We start from the raw sequence: 15672 nt of genomic DNA, 5'->3' as shown, positions 1-15672 counted from the left end.
TTTTCATATAAACATCACAATAAGTTTTACAATGAAAATACTTTAACTAATGTTGTAGATGTTCAAATGACGTTGAAGTTAATAGTATGATTTAAATATTATTAATGCATTTCAATATTTATTTTAATTGTAAACTTATTGTGAATTATTTTTCAATTAAATTTTTCGCCGGCTTCATAATTTTTTATAGTTAAAATTTCATTTTAAGGATGAAGCGTTGGGGATTAAGTGTCTGGGGATTAAGTGACTGGGAACCAGTTGAAGCAGACTTGTGGGTAGTTTGCAGTGAGTTGTAAGCAAGATTACCCACACAACTACTGTTCGAGTCCATTTGTAGTAAGACATTGTTAATGACACGTCAAGTTACAATCCGACTAGTCTTTTAATTGGTATATTGAAACGAATGTGGTATTCATCACGTCTTAAGTAGTAGTCAGTAATTAAAACCGTCCATTCAAACCTATCATAAATTAACTAAATTTGACAGCAGCTGACGTTTAAGGTACGATGATTCATATTAATTAAATTAGGGATGAACTGGAGATTAAACTGAGATTAATTCACGAACCCTTCTTAGACTGCATTGAAGGGGTGAGCCCAAGTCGCAGGGTGGAAAGACGCAAAACTTTTCGTCGCTGCTATCAAGACAGTCAGCTCGATGATCACATACCAGGGTGTATGGTATACTTTGCTGTACCTCAGCACACTTAAAGAGCGGCGGAAGTGACGTCAGTGGTGCGGAGCAGGAGTAGGTGGCGCCATCTTTCTTGTTCCAGCAGTTAGAGGCGACGTCACAGGCGAGAAACACGTGCGTGAAGTGGTTAGCGGGGCACAGGATGTACCCTGACTGTTCAATATAACACAGGTGTACTTAAACAAGCATAAAAGAATAGTTGAGAAGAGGATATATAAATAAGCATTGTGTGGTTATTCCATTAAGTTTCTGTTATGTTCCATGACAGTATCACCTTATGTGTGTATGTGTTTTATTCTTTTATTATTAAATAATGTTTTGTGTATTTTATGCTTTGTTTATCTATTCATTATGTAATAAAATAAAAAAGAAATCTGGAACATGCGCAAGATTTTTCTTTCTTCTCATAGGTCACGTGTTCTATGCTTTTTCTATTCCTAGATAAATAATAAAAGTTACCCTGCTAGTAACGAGCTCAGTAGTCATAGTAACCATCTCTTAACAGAACCTAGCGGGTATATCCCTAGAACATAGTCTCAATGCAAACATAGGTTGGTACTGACACCTTTAGTTCCGCTCCTGATGCGTTTTTCTATACTAAAGAGTAACTAGATGTCATATATCTGTGTAGATATATGTCATTACACTGCCTAGTTGATGATGCTTTCTTATTTCTGATCTCCCGCTTTTTCTCCCGGAGGTAAAGGGATTTCAACTTCATTTTTACATCTGATTCTGGATTGCACTCTGATGTAGAGATTCAACATCTTATTTGCTTTGAAAGTTTTAAATTCACGAGACCGTTGTTTTCTCACCTTAGGAAGTCTGGACGTATGTTGAGTAGCATGAACGACTGGTGTCTGGACAGCAGGATGCATACCCGAGTCTTTGGGGATCTCACACAGGTGATGGGATACACTAAGTACCTCGTCACAGGACGTGGGAATCAGATACCCATCGCCTAAAAGTCGACGAGTCATATCATTGGGGCTCACCGCGCACACTAAGTTTGACTTTTTGGTTTTCAATGAATTTATTCGAAAGTAGTGAGCAATAGTTTCATCATTCCACAGCCAGCTGACTCGATATCTGCCAAATAGTCAATACAAAGATATTAGCCCAAATAAACTCAATATCTTTGTACGGACGGGTTTTTTTTAAATTTTTATTTTTATTTAGTCATTTATTATTTATTAGTTGAGTTGCTTTACTCTTTCTGGGTAGATGTTTATTATCTGTTTATGAGATTGCTACGACATTGTGAGCAACAGTGTTTTTGAGCACTGATTACACATGTATTGATACAAACAAAGATATGTACCGATACTTACATTGGGCATTGATGTGGGCGCTAACCTAACGCCAACGAAAACTATTGAATCCGTTAATTGCTTGAGAAGCTCCATAAAGAAGTTCCACACTTTTCTTGTACTAAAACTGGCCAGTGTTGTTTACGCTCCTGACACCATCGACTGGCGTCAATCCATGAATGATTGTCTTGGGACAGCGTTCGTCAACGAAAAGCAACGACCGTCCACCTCGATTTGTCCTGCGCTGCACGTGCCGTCGTCACCTGACCAGCATCCAGCTTCATCTTCGCCGCCCACGCACTCGGACTTAAAGTTACACGGGAAGTGATGCTGCATCTCCCATCGGCCACGGCCGAGCAGTTCCACCTGCCGTCAGACAACTTCACAGGCAGAGCTGACAAGTGATGGAAAGAAAATTTTATTCGAAAATATCTTTCATTCATCAATGCGTGAAGCTTGTATTCAATGTGCACCTCACCAGGATAGAAAACAATGTCGCCATCTTCTTCTAACTCACATATTGGATACTTTCTGAAACTGTTGTTCGTGTGAAAAGTCAAGTGGTCAGGAAAATGCCGGGAGCAAAAATAATAGTCATCGACATCAAAACTAATTAAGACTACGTGGTCAGCTGGAGGCACAACGTGTACCCAGGAGTTTAAGAAGGGTGGGAACCGTTCTCCTTTTGGATTGTACGGAGACTCTATATAACCTGTTGACAAATTTATTAATGACATTCTTTAAAAAATTTTAATGTTTAATGGACGATAATAATCTACAGTCAAAATACATTTTAACCTTCAACCTGTTTACCGGGACGCAAATATCTATCCATTTGTAAAAATACACAAAACGTGTTACGTAGACTTTTCTTTAACATAGTAAATACCATGACAGCAATCAAGCGATAAATAATTACATGAGCTCAAAGTTGACAGCCATAACTTGCAAGATGACATTAATAGATCATGCTGTCAATAAATTTTGAATAGCATGCTCAATTTACACCGTGAAACACACATTCTTATTCTTCTGATTAATATTTATGAACGTTCCTCCATGTTAAGCTAAAACTCAGTTAAAATTATGGATAGTAATCACCTGTGGTTGAGGAAGTTAAATTTACCATTAAATATGGCCGATCGGTTTCTGGACTAGCCGAAAAATTCATTAAAAGGTCAAAGCTTGATCGAGATGGATTATCTTGACCAGAAGCTTAAAACTTCTGGAATAAGTATAAAATACTTTTTGGGAGGTTCTGTAGTCTATCGTCAAAGAGAAGGCTATCCACATCATCAAGTAATATTAGGTGTACACAATCATCACACTCTGAACGGTGAAGAAAGACTTCCACATACGCCACCATGCCTGGTGGAACCGTCAGCTCAAGGTGACAGAAGTTAACCAAAATGGAGATCCACCCCTGTGTCGGAGGTTGGTTTGAGTGACATGGAGATGCTGCCCTCGCTACCTTTGACCTGATGTGTCTGAGATCGCGTGACGCAGTCCTGGAGGTCAATGTCAATCGGTTCAAGAGGTCCAAATGCTCTGTTGTTGACCATACAATACTGCGGTTATGTCGGTAGATGTGCTTAGAGACAAAGGCGAGGTCAAATAATTGATGACAGAATCTCTGTAGTCATGTCCATCTCTAGGCCACTCACGTGAGCCATCTAATGCATCTGTGTAAGTTAGATGCTCAATGTTGTAAAGAGTGTAATCGAGCAGCAGACTAGATGTCTTCATCTCATCTTCTGTAGGGAAGACGATGTGAGAGATGTTGTCCACACCGCCTGTGACCTCAGTTATTGTTATGAGTAGCTGTAGTAGTGTGAGCATTGAAATTACATATCTTCTCATGATGTTGAACTGGAAAGACTGAAGGATAGAATTTTTAAGTTTATAATATTAAATTTAGCTTCGATTTCTATTTTCATTATACCTTAAAATAGCGTGTTGAGACCTTACTATCTAACCTTGCCCTGACATGATTGGTATCAATCTCCACCTCACTATCTAACCTTGCACTGACATGACTGTTGTGGTATCGTAAGCTCTTTACTACAATTTTGAATACCACCTGCAGTTACAAAGAAATCACTTCAGCCCTCAAACACTGCGACTCGCACTCTTCTTTTGCGTGGAGCAAATGTCTTCGAGCACCTGTCACTTGTCACACTAGACATTGCCAGTCTTACAGACAATACAACAGCAACCCTGCCTTCAAAATCCTCCCTAATATACAGTCGTGAGGGCAATTTCTGGACCATTTCTACAACAAAGACATTTCACACAATCCCTAAACAAAAAGTCGAAACTTTTAAAAATATTTTATTTTAAACTGTGCAAGAAAATTGTAATCGGTTTTATTTTCGTATTACTCTACACGAAAAGATTTCTTTTACCAAAAAAAAATATTTTTCGTTTACTTTAATCACTGGAATTATTTCCCAGATTCCTACTTGGAGGACAAAGCTACCTGTGGATATATCTCCTTTTATTTCTTAATCACCTTGCTCGCAAGCTTCCTGCTGAGACAAGAAAAATATTTTTGTCTACATTGACAGAGAACAAACCAGACTTCAAATGACATTTCGCTCTTTTTCGCGTAAAATCCAGTTTCCTCAATGGACGACCATAAAGACTAAGTTCACATAGACAATTTCAAACAAAGAAACTGAAACGCCCTCCTGTATCTTCCTGTAAACCCCCCATCACGAATCGTTTATAAATTCTTTGTTGTGAGGTGTGGGGTGGTTTCCTTTTGCTGTTTTCATTGTATAAGAACCTACATCGCTACGACACAAAAATGGAAAACAATTTAAATTGCAAGAGGATATATTACTTCGACTGAATTTAAAGACTTAAAAAATAGCTGGAATTTTTTTCTGTTATAACAGAACCGATGTGGGGATCAGACCTCCACGTACTGTCTGAGGTTCAGGCTGCAGACTCTTCACTGGGCGATGAAAATATATTAGTGTGCTTTTCATCTTGTTAGATGTGTAGTCAGTCTTAGGCAGGTCGCGTGGCTGTTAATTGTATTATAAGATAATCGTTTGATTATTGCAATTGCAAGTATCACAAAATTTCATTTTTTCCTCTGCACACGGCAGGCTGGCCAGTCGCTCTTGTCATTTGATGTGTATATAGGAGCGGTGACGAATGAAAAAGCTTCAAAAACAAAACATTTGTCGTTCCTGTGGGACTAGTGCCGTCTGTTGGATGTATTATTCGGAACTATATTTAGAGTGTATTCCGGCTTGTATGACATGTTTGATATATTTAGCCTGCGGGTGTGTTCGTGTTGTGTGTAGACGCTGACCTTTAACCTGTGTGGCGTCATCTTATTCTGACGTCACATTATTTTCACGTCACGTCAAAAGTCAGCTGTGAAGCGCCTTGAGCTTGTCCACACACGACGCAGGCACACACACACATCTCCATATTTTTACATTGAAGTTTTATTTACGATCGTAATGTGTTTACTCGACTAAACCTGAAGAAAACGTCACGTAAACAGTAACAATGATCGTCAAACAATATGACGACTAAGTTTGCAAATTTTATAAATATATAAACATTGAAAAATTCTGAACAACAATCAACAAGAAACCAGAAAAAAGAATCCAAACGTTGCTACAGAGCAATACTTTATTGCTTAAACTGGGGTTTGTGTGAACACTCACTTATTATGTTGCAGTAGCAGTTTTCAGCAAACGATCGGACAATCAAGGAAAGGGAGGTTAGTCCGAGAGAAACAAACACTACACAATATGGGTGCTTTCCCCTGGCATTAGAAAACTGCGTATAGGGTGCTCCTCAGTATGCAACGATCATGTGATAAATTATTGGTCAACAAATGAAGAAGTATTCATTACAAATCTCTAATGTAGTAAGGATAATATTTACATTTTAACTCTCGATGTTTGTAAAGTGTTTCGTCTTGCTGTACTACTCTAAACTCTCTAGGCAGAGCTCAAGATGACAGTTTATAAGGACAGGACAGTGAATAACAATGCTGTTCTAATCTTCTATCTTCACTAAAGTGAGCAAGGTGACCCTCGCACTTCTAAGTAAGTCGAATAAGTAATGCAGTCGAGTCAGGTTAACTGACCGAGCAAGACTCCGACTGTCAGCTGCAGTTTACGAACGGGTCGTAGTACTCGTAGGTCTTGCCGTACCCAGCTGGCACCACCCAGGAGTCTCCACCCCACCAAAATTTTTGGCCTTTCCCCTGGGTTCTTTCCTTGCTCTCCTGAACGGCCTCAGTCTGCGTTTGTAGTTCTCCATCAGTTGCTTCATTCTGCTCACAATCGCCTGGTTCTCCGGGGCGTTGTACACGTTGTGACGCTCCTCGGGGTCAACCGCGATGTTGAACAGCTGCCACCTGAGGACAGAAATGCGAGAATGGTGTCAAGTCCTAGAATAGATGTTGAAGTAGCTCCTGTAATGTAGTTTATGTAGGGGGCATGGAGAACATGTAAGTATTGGTATGTCGTGTACGGAGAAGATACAGAAGGAGGCAGTCACTGTCAGGTGCATCAACAAGATGCATGATAGAGTAGTCGTAGTCGTTATTTGATGTAAGAAGAAGATACAAAGAAAAGATACTTCGTGTCGATACACGGAGAAGATTCAGAACTAGTGATATGGAAAAAACAATACCTGAACTTGGGAAATGTATAATGAGTGTGTAATGAGTTAGAAACAAGGGAGATAACATTTATTACACGTGACTGACCTTCATTTGGAACTTTCAATTATAGGTAATTTCTTTGTTCTATAATAAATAATTTTTAGTTCCACCAGTTAGTAAAGAAATGTGGTTTTCAAACTCAAAATCGCAAAAATAGCAGCGACATTCTGTTTACAGGCTACAATTTAGAAGGGAAAAGGAAATCATTACGTTCATTAATCATTACTCCTAGACTAATTACTAAAACTCTGCGGGAAATGTCAGCTTTTAAGGGCGTTTAACCCTTGTGACACAGTTTAATTTACATACTCAGGCACGTCTTGTCTCTTGACCTCTTCCCACGCTAGTCCTGGCATGGAGGCAGGAGGGTACCACCCCAGGTACTTCCTCCCAGGTCGTCCTTTACAAAGCTTCCAGTCGCCCTCGCGAATTGGCATATCGGTTACTCTCGTCGTCAAAGTTGTACACCATCTCAGTTCTCGGACTCGGTGATGCGGTCCGCAGGGTGTTCCACATCGGGATACCATCCAAACCTGCGCACGTGTAAACAATAATGCACTGGCTGTATTGTACAACAAACTGTGTGCGTGCGTGCGTGCGTGCGTGGAGAGGGAGCGAAGATTCCTATACCATCAGCTTCTAACTGCAAAATAGGGATGGAGCGTTCTTTACACTGTCTCTGACAAGCTAGTAAGTCTTGGGGACAGGTTCTTAAAAATAGACTACAGATCCTAGAATATGTGTTTTGTCATACAACAATTGTTGACAATAAAGCTATGAGCAAACACATGCACATTGCTCGCCAAAAATTAAAAAATTAATTTAGTTTAGTGACCACACACACAGCGAACAGACAGGTTGACAAACAAAAGTCAGACAAAAGTGTTGAATGAACAGTATAATAAAACAACAAAATATATATATACCTGCTGGAGGTGTGCCACCGGCAGCCTGGACGAAGGTGGGGTACCAGTCCACGGCGTGGACGAGCCCGGGTAGGTCACACCTCGCCTCCTCAACATGGGGCTTCTGAGGACCGTAAACGACCGAGTCCCTCCCTCCCACAACGTTGACTTCTGTCCCCTCAGCGGCCAGTTAGATGAACCACCCTCCAGCGGCCCTCCGTTGTCAGAGGCGAACAGGATGATGGTGTCGTCAAGGCAGCCCTGTCAAAGACAACAGCCGGAATTAAAACACTGTCTCCTCCTTTTAATTTTCAATCGGGTGAACAATGACTGAAGACAGTCTTCTAAATTCTAATTTTTAGATACTGGAAAAATAAGGAAACAAGATCTTCTGACTTATTTCTGGATCAGGTGAAAAATAAAGGCCTGGGTAAGACTTCAGATGTTCCAAACGAGACTCACCTCAGCTTCCAAAGTGTCCGTGATGTTACCGATACTTTCATCCATGGCCGCTACCATCCCGCAGTGGATCCTGCGCTTCCGGTTAGTCACGTGACTGCACATGTCGATGTATTTCTGTTTGGCCTCGTACGGCGCGTGCGCGGTCTGCATGGCGTAGTACAGGAAGAAGGGCGTCCTGCTCCGCCGCTGTTCCCGGATGATGCGCTGCGCACGCGCCGTGTGCAACTCCGGAGCGTACTGCCCCCTGGCGGACCACACCACCTCGTCGTTGTCGCGGAAGTCGTACCGGTCCTCGCTCTCGCCCGAGTGGTTAAAGTAACCCATGGAGTTGGTGTAGAAGCCGTAGAAGGTGTCGAAGCCCCGCCGGGTGGGCGTCAGGGCCCAGTTGCAGTGACCCAGGTGCCACTTGCCGATCATGTGGGTGGAGTAGTTCAGCTGCTTCATGGTCTGCGGCAGCAGAGTCAAGTTCTCGTCCAGCCACGCGAGATTTGTTCCCTTAATTTGGTTCACCTGCATTCCGATTGTGTACGGCCATCTGTAAATAATAACAGCAGCATTATCATAGTCGTCGTTGTTATCGTCTTTATAATAATCATCATAATTTACAAAGTTTAATTACACTTTCTCACACATAGTATCTAATCCAAATAGTAATAAGGATGGATTTACAAAGTGTATTTTCTCTTGTCGAGGTGAGTTCAATGGGCTGAAGAAATCAGGGTTAAAAGGTTAACATTAACGTCAGCCTTCTTTTATGATTGTCTATTCCTTCTCTTCTTCTTTTCAGATGCAGAAAGCAATATGATAATTAAATGTTAAAGACTTTCATAAATACACATTTGCTTTAATATGAATAGATTTCCTCGTTGCCTGCTTTCTATTCCCATATTAGACAAACTTTTCTAACGGACGTTGCGCTCATTCATTTTTTAACTTTAAAATTAGCTTGGCAGTATATTCTGATTATCCAAGAAAAAAAAAAAAAAATTGTTTCTGTCTGGATGGGAAATTTATTTCCGTCCTGATCATTTCTTTCTTGCAACGTGGGTTAAAACACCAGCAACCAGCCACCGTGATCGTATAAAATAATCTTATACAGGGAAAGGTGCCAACGATCCATGAAAACCACAAATGAATTTACAAAACTAAAGATTGTGATCGCAGATCCTTTAAAGAATACAATCTTATGAAAGAACTAAAGAACACCCTTGATTCATAATTCGCATAATTACATAAAATCCACGTTTTATGCTTCTGGTCAAGCACTATTAACTTTTATTCCTGGCATCGTATGTGGTAAAATAATATTTCTTCTTTCCGCCTCCCCAGTGTGTGGTGTATCTTCAACAGCGAAACTTTTGTAAAGAATCTGGTGCAGCATCTTTCTTGTGCATTTCAATAGTAAAACCAAAATAAAATTGAAGAGTCAATAATGGATTCAAATACTTGCATTTGAAAACAGTACTTGTATCAATACTTTAGCTAGTGTAACAAAGTTTTATCATTTGTTTCTCGAGACTTCTGTGAGGCAATGGCTCTTAAATAAACAATCACTCAAATTCAATCTCTCTTACTTTATGTCGTTCACTCCTAACTTTATTTAGTAGTCTAGCAGTTGCCAAACTTTCTTAGATTATATAGGGTGAGTAACTTTAACCACTTTGTCCCCTCTCTCTGTTTTATGTATCTATACTTATTTCCTCAGCTTTTTATCACATTACTCCCAAAGTCCTATTTATCGTCATGTCAAGAAATTTTTCATGGAGAACAAAATGTCCATCACCAGCAGCAGAAGCTTGTACACACCTGGAGGTGAGAAGTGCGGAGCGTGTGGGTGCACAGGTGGGCAAGACGTAAGACTGGTTGAGGAACATTCCATCCCTCGCCAGCCGCTCGATGTTGGGTGTTCGCATCTGTTGGTCGTGGCGCTGCAGGTCCGCCCAGCCCACGTCATCCGCCAGGAAGATGATGATGTTGGGCTGCTGGCACATCGCCTCGCGCGCCATGACACAGGCAAGGAGAACGAGCAAGCTTCTAGCGGCCATTTCTTGGCCCTGAAAGGTAAATAAAGCCTGGTTACCTGGCTCGTCGGCTGGCTGGTCGAAATCTCTTAGTTATGAAGTGAGAATAAAATCATAAAATCAAAGGCAAGGATCCAGTCTCTATATTCATTAACCGATATCCAGGTCCCACGAATATTACTTTTGTCACGTTTGTAGACAGATACTCCTAATTAACTTATCCAGGTTAATTAACTTATACATGTAATCATGTATTCATATCATTAGACAAACAAGCATGCCAGCATCACGTACGCCCTGCTGCCTTCTTTACTCACGTGTCACCGCAACTATTCTTCACTAGAAATTAATAGAGTGGGGATTTTTTTTATTGTTGTTGTTTCTTTCCTATTTATAGTCTAGCTTCCTGGAAGACAAGTAGGTTTGTTTTCATCCTTTTCACATCGAGAACCTTACAAAAACTATTTGTGGGCAACGTATATCCGTATCTGTGTTACAGGTCATGAGCATTTATGGGGTGTTTGATGACTCAGTTTTTGTTTTTTGGGTTTTCATTGCTGTTGTTGTTTTTTAGTGCACTCTAAACGCTAAGAAAAGGAAAGTTCGCGAGTGCCTGGCGTTTGTTATGACTGTTGAGCATCATTCCTGTATTTATTTTTTTCAACTGTAATGATCCTGTTTGTCTTTAAAAATATTTTAAAAGTACTTCTTGATAAACAAGAGGATATAAGGACCAGTCAACAAATATAATGTCATTTAATTCATGACAAAACATGTTTTCTTCAAACAGTTTTTTCAGCGTAGCGGGAGGTTGTAGTAAAATTCTTCATGTCAGAACCTCCGCGTGCTTTAATTAAAAATTTTACATGAAGAGTGTTAAGGATGTTGAAGATCTTTGAAAGACTGACTCGTTGGTCTACAATGTCTGAAAGGTGGGAAAATAAAAGGTTGGAGTGGGGCAAACATAAAGAGGAAATAAGATTAACACATAGAAAGAACGATCAAACGAACAAATCATTTGCTTGTTCCTTTGTTTTGTTGTATATCACGGGACCTAAACAATGAACGACAGAGAAAGAGACATTACATAATATGACATATTTTATTGTTTCAAACACCTTGGCTAGAGCAAGGGTGTGATGATGAGGAGAAGAAGAATAATTAAAATATTTATAAAGCGTTCACTCTTGTTATAATAGTTAATAATAATTAAAGGCGCACACAAAGAACTCATGCACACTGTCTCACATAACACTCATTAGACAGTCGAAGAGTCTCCTGATTCCTCTTAGGACCCAGACATCGAGACCCAGTAATATCGCCCTCACCTTTTTCACTATGACAAGAGATAGCACTAAGAAGCTATTGTCAAAAGTGCAACCACCAACACTTTCTATCCCGACGGTCAGAGGCGAGACGTGGACGAGAACAAATGTGCTCTTCGCTCAGAAGAAGACGCACATTGTAACTCACTAATTAATCAGGAAACCTTGCTTTGTCATTTCTGCCAGTGATACAGGATACATAGCCATTACGCTAAAAACATCTCGGGAATTTTCAACCACTTCTGTAGATATCCTTTTCTCAATGACTGGACGTTTCTTTTCAATATCAATTTCAAGCAACTTCTAAGGAGCCAGTGTCCGGGGAGGCAATATTCAGCTTCATTTTCACCCACAAACTACTTCTACTTGTCAAAGTTGAGACTGAGATTGAGAAGAGAGAAGAGCTTTGTCTATCAAATGTTCATACCTTTAGCTGCCTTCTGATGTGCTGCCCAGTTATGTGCTTTAACAGTCTGTTTCCATGCACACCTTGTCGGTAAGATTGAGAAATTCCTGGTCTGTGTCGTATTTATGGAGGTTTTTATGCAAGGCCACCTCTCTCTCGATTCTCTCGTCTCACCCCCCCACCTCCCATCTTTTCTCCTCTCTATGTGTCGCTCGCTCGCTCTGGGTGTGTCTAACCGTCAGACATAAATGAAACGGACTTCACCTCCTTCTGTCTCACTGAATGAGATGCGGCTTTGATATCAAACTGTTAAGATCAGCTTTCACCACCATCATGACGCTAGGGGCAAAGTTCACATAGCGGACACCAGGTCCTTTACTGGGTGGAATTTTAAGTTGTGATAATAATAGTGGTAATAATTTTTAAAATACATTATTTAGCTCAAGATACAAGTGAGTGTTCTACTCGCTGACGTTTAACACAATAACTGAATACTGAATATCAACGATGAAAAAACTAAAACAGCAGGTCTTTAAAAGAATAAATTAATTATATTAGCCGATAGAAGAAAGAAAGAAATATCGATAAGACATCAAGATACAGACAGTCAGAGACAGTGTTAGATAAAGCTCAGAACTAGTCTAAGCAATCAGGTAAAGAGAATTTAAGAGATTAACGACATTTGCGTTTGATTTCGCAATTTCAGTCGCACTACACCCTCTATCTTCCAAAGCCCACTTTGCCCTTTGACCTTCCCAACCTGTCCCCGTTCTCACATTTGCTGCGTTCTGCGCACATCTCTGATACTAGTTCTGAAGTTCAAAATCGTCTTCCTTGCGAAGAAAGGCTCCTTTGACTAATGCATCCTTCCAACGGAAATGAAACGTTTATACATTCATCATCTCGGGACGTCCAAAGGTTATATTTAGAGCCCAACACGTGTCTCGCTTTAGTCATGTGACTTGGCAAGGTGTGCCTCCTTGAACCCCAAGTGACCCTTCAAGCTTGCAATTTTTTTTTTTTTTTTTTTTTTGGAACTCTTTCAACTTATTGGGTTGACCTCAGTGTGGGAATCTGTTTCACCAAAATTCATAGAAAGAGGTGGACTGACCTAGTCTACAAATGTTTCCAATGGCTGCAGTTTTGAACCAATTTTACTGAAATTTTTCTGTTGATTTATAACAGATCTCCTAAATCGTCCTTTACTTTTTAAGGCCCAAATTTGCATAATGACCACTATATTAGTCAAGACTCTAAAGCCCTGGAGAAAACAAATGACAAAGAGTAGAAAATCCCAAACGTTTTAATTAACAAGCTGATTTCTAAGTGAAGGTACAAAAGAATAAAATTTGAGGATTTTTAAGCTTCTATCCTCATAAGAAAGAAAGGCAAGAGAAATGAAATTCTTGATTTTACCAGAATTTCCATTCAAAGTTAAAAAGATGTACATCCTTTTCAATCTTTTTAATCAGGTTTGAGGAGGATCTGAAGCTGGCGAACTAAATCGGTGTTCAGGGACTGTGACTGTGCAAGATGTTAATGGCCTGTGTCTTTTGAGGGAAGGGGAGATCACAATATTTAGGGAAATACTGTACGGAGCTCACTAGTTATTTACAGGTAAAATACAAGTAATAATAACAATAAAGTAAATTTTTACCCTGGTCAAATGCTACATCCTGTTGTGATAAGTTTCTTCATGCAGGTGTGTTAAAGGCGAATCAAAACACATCTCCAGTCACATGTCAAACTAACTGTAACACTATATCTTGGGACAAGAAAGGACCATTGTTGTATAAGGGAATAATTTTAACAGACCTCCATTCATTTCATTGAGGAAACAAACGAAACTTTTGTTGCCTTGCTTCAGTTTGAAAATAAACCCAGCTAAGGACCTGCGTGAATGTCGTCGTATTTTCAGTTGAAAGAAAAAGTTAGAAACCGGATTTTAATTAATCTTGCGTGAGCTTGTGTGATCCCTAAAACACTGCTCTAACTTCCTGACCCATAGTGGGAGGGATCTGAGGAGGACAATGGAGGGTTCTGCTGAGTTTGGACAGGCTTTGTTATGCCGACAGTAGTGGTAGGGGCGGGCTTAGTAAGTAATCACACACACACACACATCAAAATAACACACTACACACCATGACTACCCTATGTTAGTAAACGTTCGTTTGTGAGCCTGTCTGTGTGCTTGCGTGTTCTCGTTCTTGTTATTTTAACTGCAAGCACGTGTCTGTCATTATGCACGTGCAGTATGCCGTGCACCCCAATGATATTTTTGACATTAACGAAGGAGTTCGGAAGGTCGGAGAAGGTGTAGTGTGTCTTATTTGGGACAATATGGGGCAGGAGTGATTATTTAGAAAAATACTTCGAAAACATTTTGTGTTTTATTCATACGTTTGACCGAGTGTACTTTCTTGTGACTCCTGCTACTGATAATCCGTGCTGATGCGTTGAGCTTATTTCTTTGTATGTATTTTAAAACTTCTTTATTAGATATACTTATTGATTGAGCTTCTTCATTTGTGCTTATTTGTTGAACTTGCGTATGATTATTTGCCGTACTTGTTTATAGGCTCGCATGTGTTCTTTATTGAAATTGTTGCTCATTTTATTTGTTGAAAGTGTTTATAAGTAGTTACTGGTGTTTTGTGCATCGTAATACCCTCCCGCCTGATTGGTTTGTTTCATGTCTGTCTGTCTGTATGTCTGTCCGTCCGTCTGTTGTAGCAAATAAAAGTGATCCTGGGTCAGAGCAGTGCATATTTATTTCATTTCTGGAAAATTCGAGAGGCATTTTCCGGTACTCACGGAAAGATTCATTCAAGTCATACCGCTCGTTGCACTTACCCTCGACCTCAACATACTGATTATTATCATTAACGATCATCGATCTTCCCGCAACGACCTCAACACTTTTCGGAAACGTCGACGACACTCGCCAGTTTCGCCGACCTATTGACCTGTTTACGTTCTGCGTGACGGAGTCCGTGAAATGTTAACGATACTTTGACGATGATGTCTGGATGATAACTGACTTAGCCTTTAAAACAGATTTTTGCACCGTCCATTAAACAACAAATGACATTCACAGAGTGATCCGACTTCCACTAATGATCTTTAACTAATTACAGCCCGGTTGATTGTTCATTAACAGTATCTGCGTAGCTAAGATTGCAACTAACGCTAATTATGTTAATGTTGTCTGCGTCCTTGTGTACCTGTCCCATTGCCATTGGGGAGGAAGCAAAAAAAAAAAGAGAAAGGAGATTAAAAATATAAGTATGTAAAAGGAGATAAGTAGATAAAAGGGAGATAAGTAGAGGGAAAAAGCAAAAAGAGTGAAGGAGAAAACCTGACCAGCCGATAGGTCAATAGCCAAAACAAGGACATATTATTCAAATAATTAAAGTGCTTTAAGAGCTAAGGTCCTAACAAATAGTCCCTGTACTCAAACATCTCATACCATTTACAGAGAAGGGCAGGAAAAACAGAACTCGGGCGTCTGTTCACGAATGCACATCACCAGAAGCGTTCACCGGTCACCCTGCTATTCAAATGCGCACCCACATCCCGTGATTCCAAATTCATGCATACTTGTTCCCTTGTCCCAAAGCCACCTCCATCCACCATAATGACATTCCGCCCCAAATTTAGTGAGATTTCCACAGTATGTCAATCAAGGGTTGCGTGCTGGCTCAAGTTCTTGTTGAACACTGTACTTGATTGTATGTGCGCGCGAAACTCCGCTCTTTGCAATTTCAGACAAGTGCATGCGGCGCGTGCACACACACACACATGCAGATAGACAAGCAAAGGAAACTTCGTTTGAAAAGTCGCTGTTGTC

General features: G+C 40.2%; 1 protein-coding gene across 1 annotated transcript; it reads right to left on the bottom strand.

Annotated features, from left to right (window-relative positions):
* Positions 1-5456: 5456 nt before the first annotated feature.
* Positions 5457-11998, bottom strand: LOC112555109 (arylsulfatase B-like). The gene is made up of 6 exons (XM_025223320.1): positions 11844-11998; positions 9877-10124; positions 8071-8605; positions 7630-7869; positions 7013-7236; positions 5457-6394 (listed from the first exon to the last, which is right to left on the bottom strand). Exons 2-6 carry the CDS (start codon positions 10113-10115, stop codon positions 6151-6153), a joined length of 1482 nt encoding a protein of 493 aa, XP_025079105.1. The 5' UTR covers positions 10116-10124; positions 11844-11998; the 3' UTR covers positions 5457-6150.
* Positions 11999-15672: the final 3674 nt, after the last annotated feature.

The sequence above is a fragment of the Pomacea canaliculata genome, linkage group LG14 (genome assembly GCF_003073045.1).
Source record: "Pomacea canaliculata isolate SZHN2017 linkage group LG14, ASM307304v1, whole genome shotgun sequence".
Taxonomy (NCBI): Eukaryota; Metazoa; Mollusca; class Gastropoda; order Architaenioglossa; family Ampullariidae; genus Pomacea; species Pomacea canaliculata.
This window is presented reverse-complemented; position numbering and strand designations above follow the sequence as displayed.

Coding starts and splice junctions, on each gene's coding strand:
- LOC112555109 (XM_025223320.1), bottom strand. CDS start 10,115: ATGGCCGCTAGAAGCTTGCTCGTTCTCCTTGCCTGTGTCATGGCGCGC. Junction 7,237..7,629: donor CGGTGGCACACCTCCAGCAG/GTATATATATAT, acceptor ACACGTGCGCAG/GTTTGGATGGTATCCCGATG. Junction 6,395..7,012: donor AAGAGACAAGACGTGCCTGA/GTATGTAAATTA, acceptor TTCTGTCCTCAG/GTGGCAGCTGTTCAACATCG.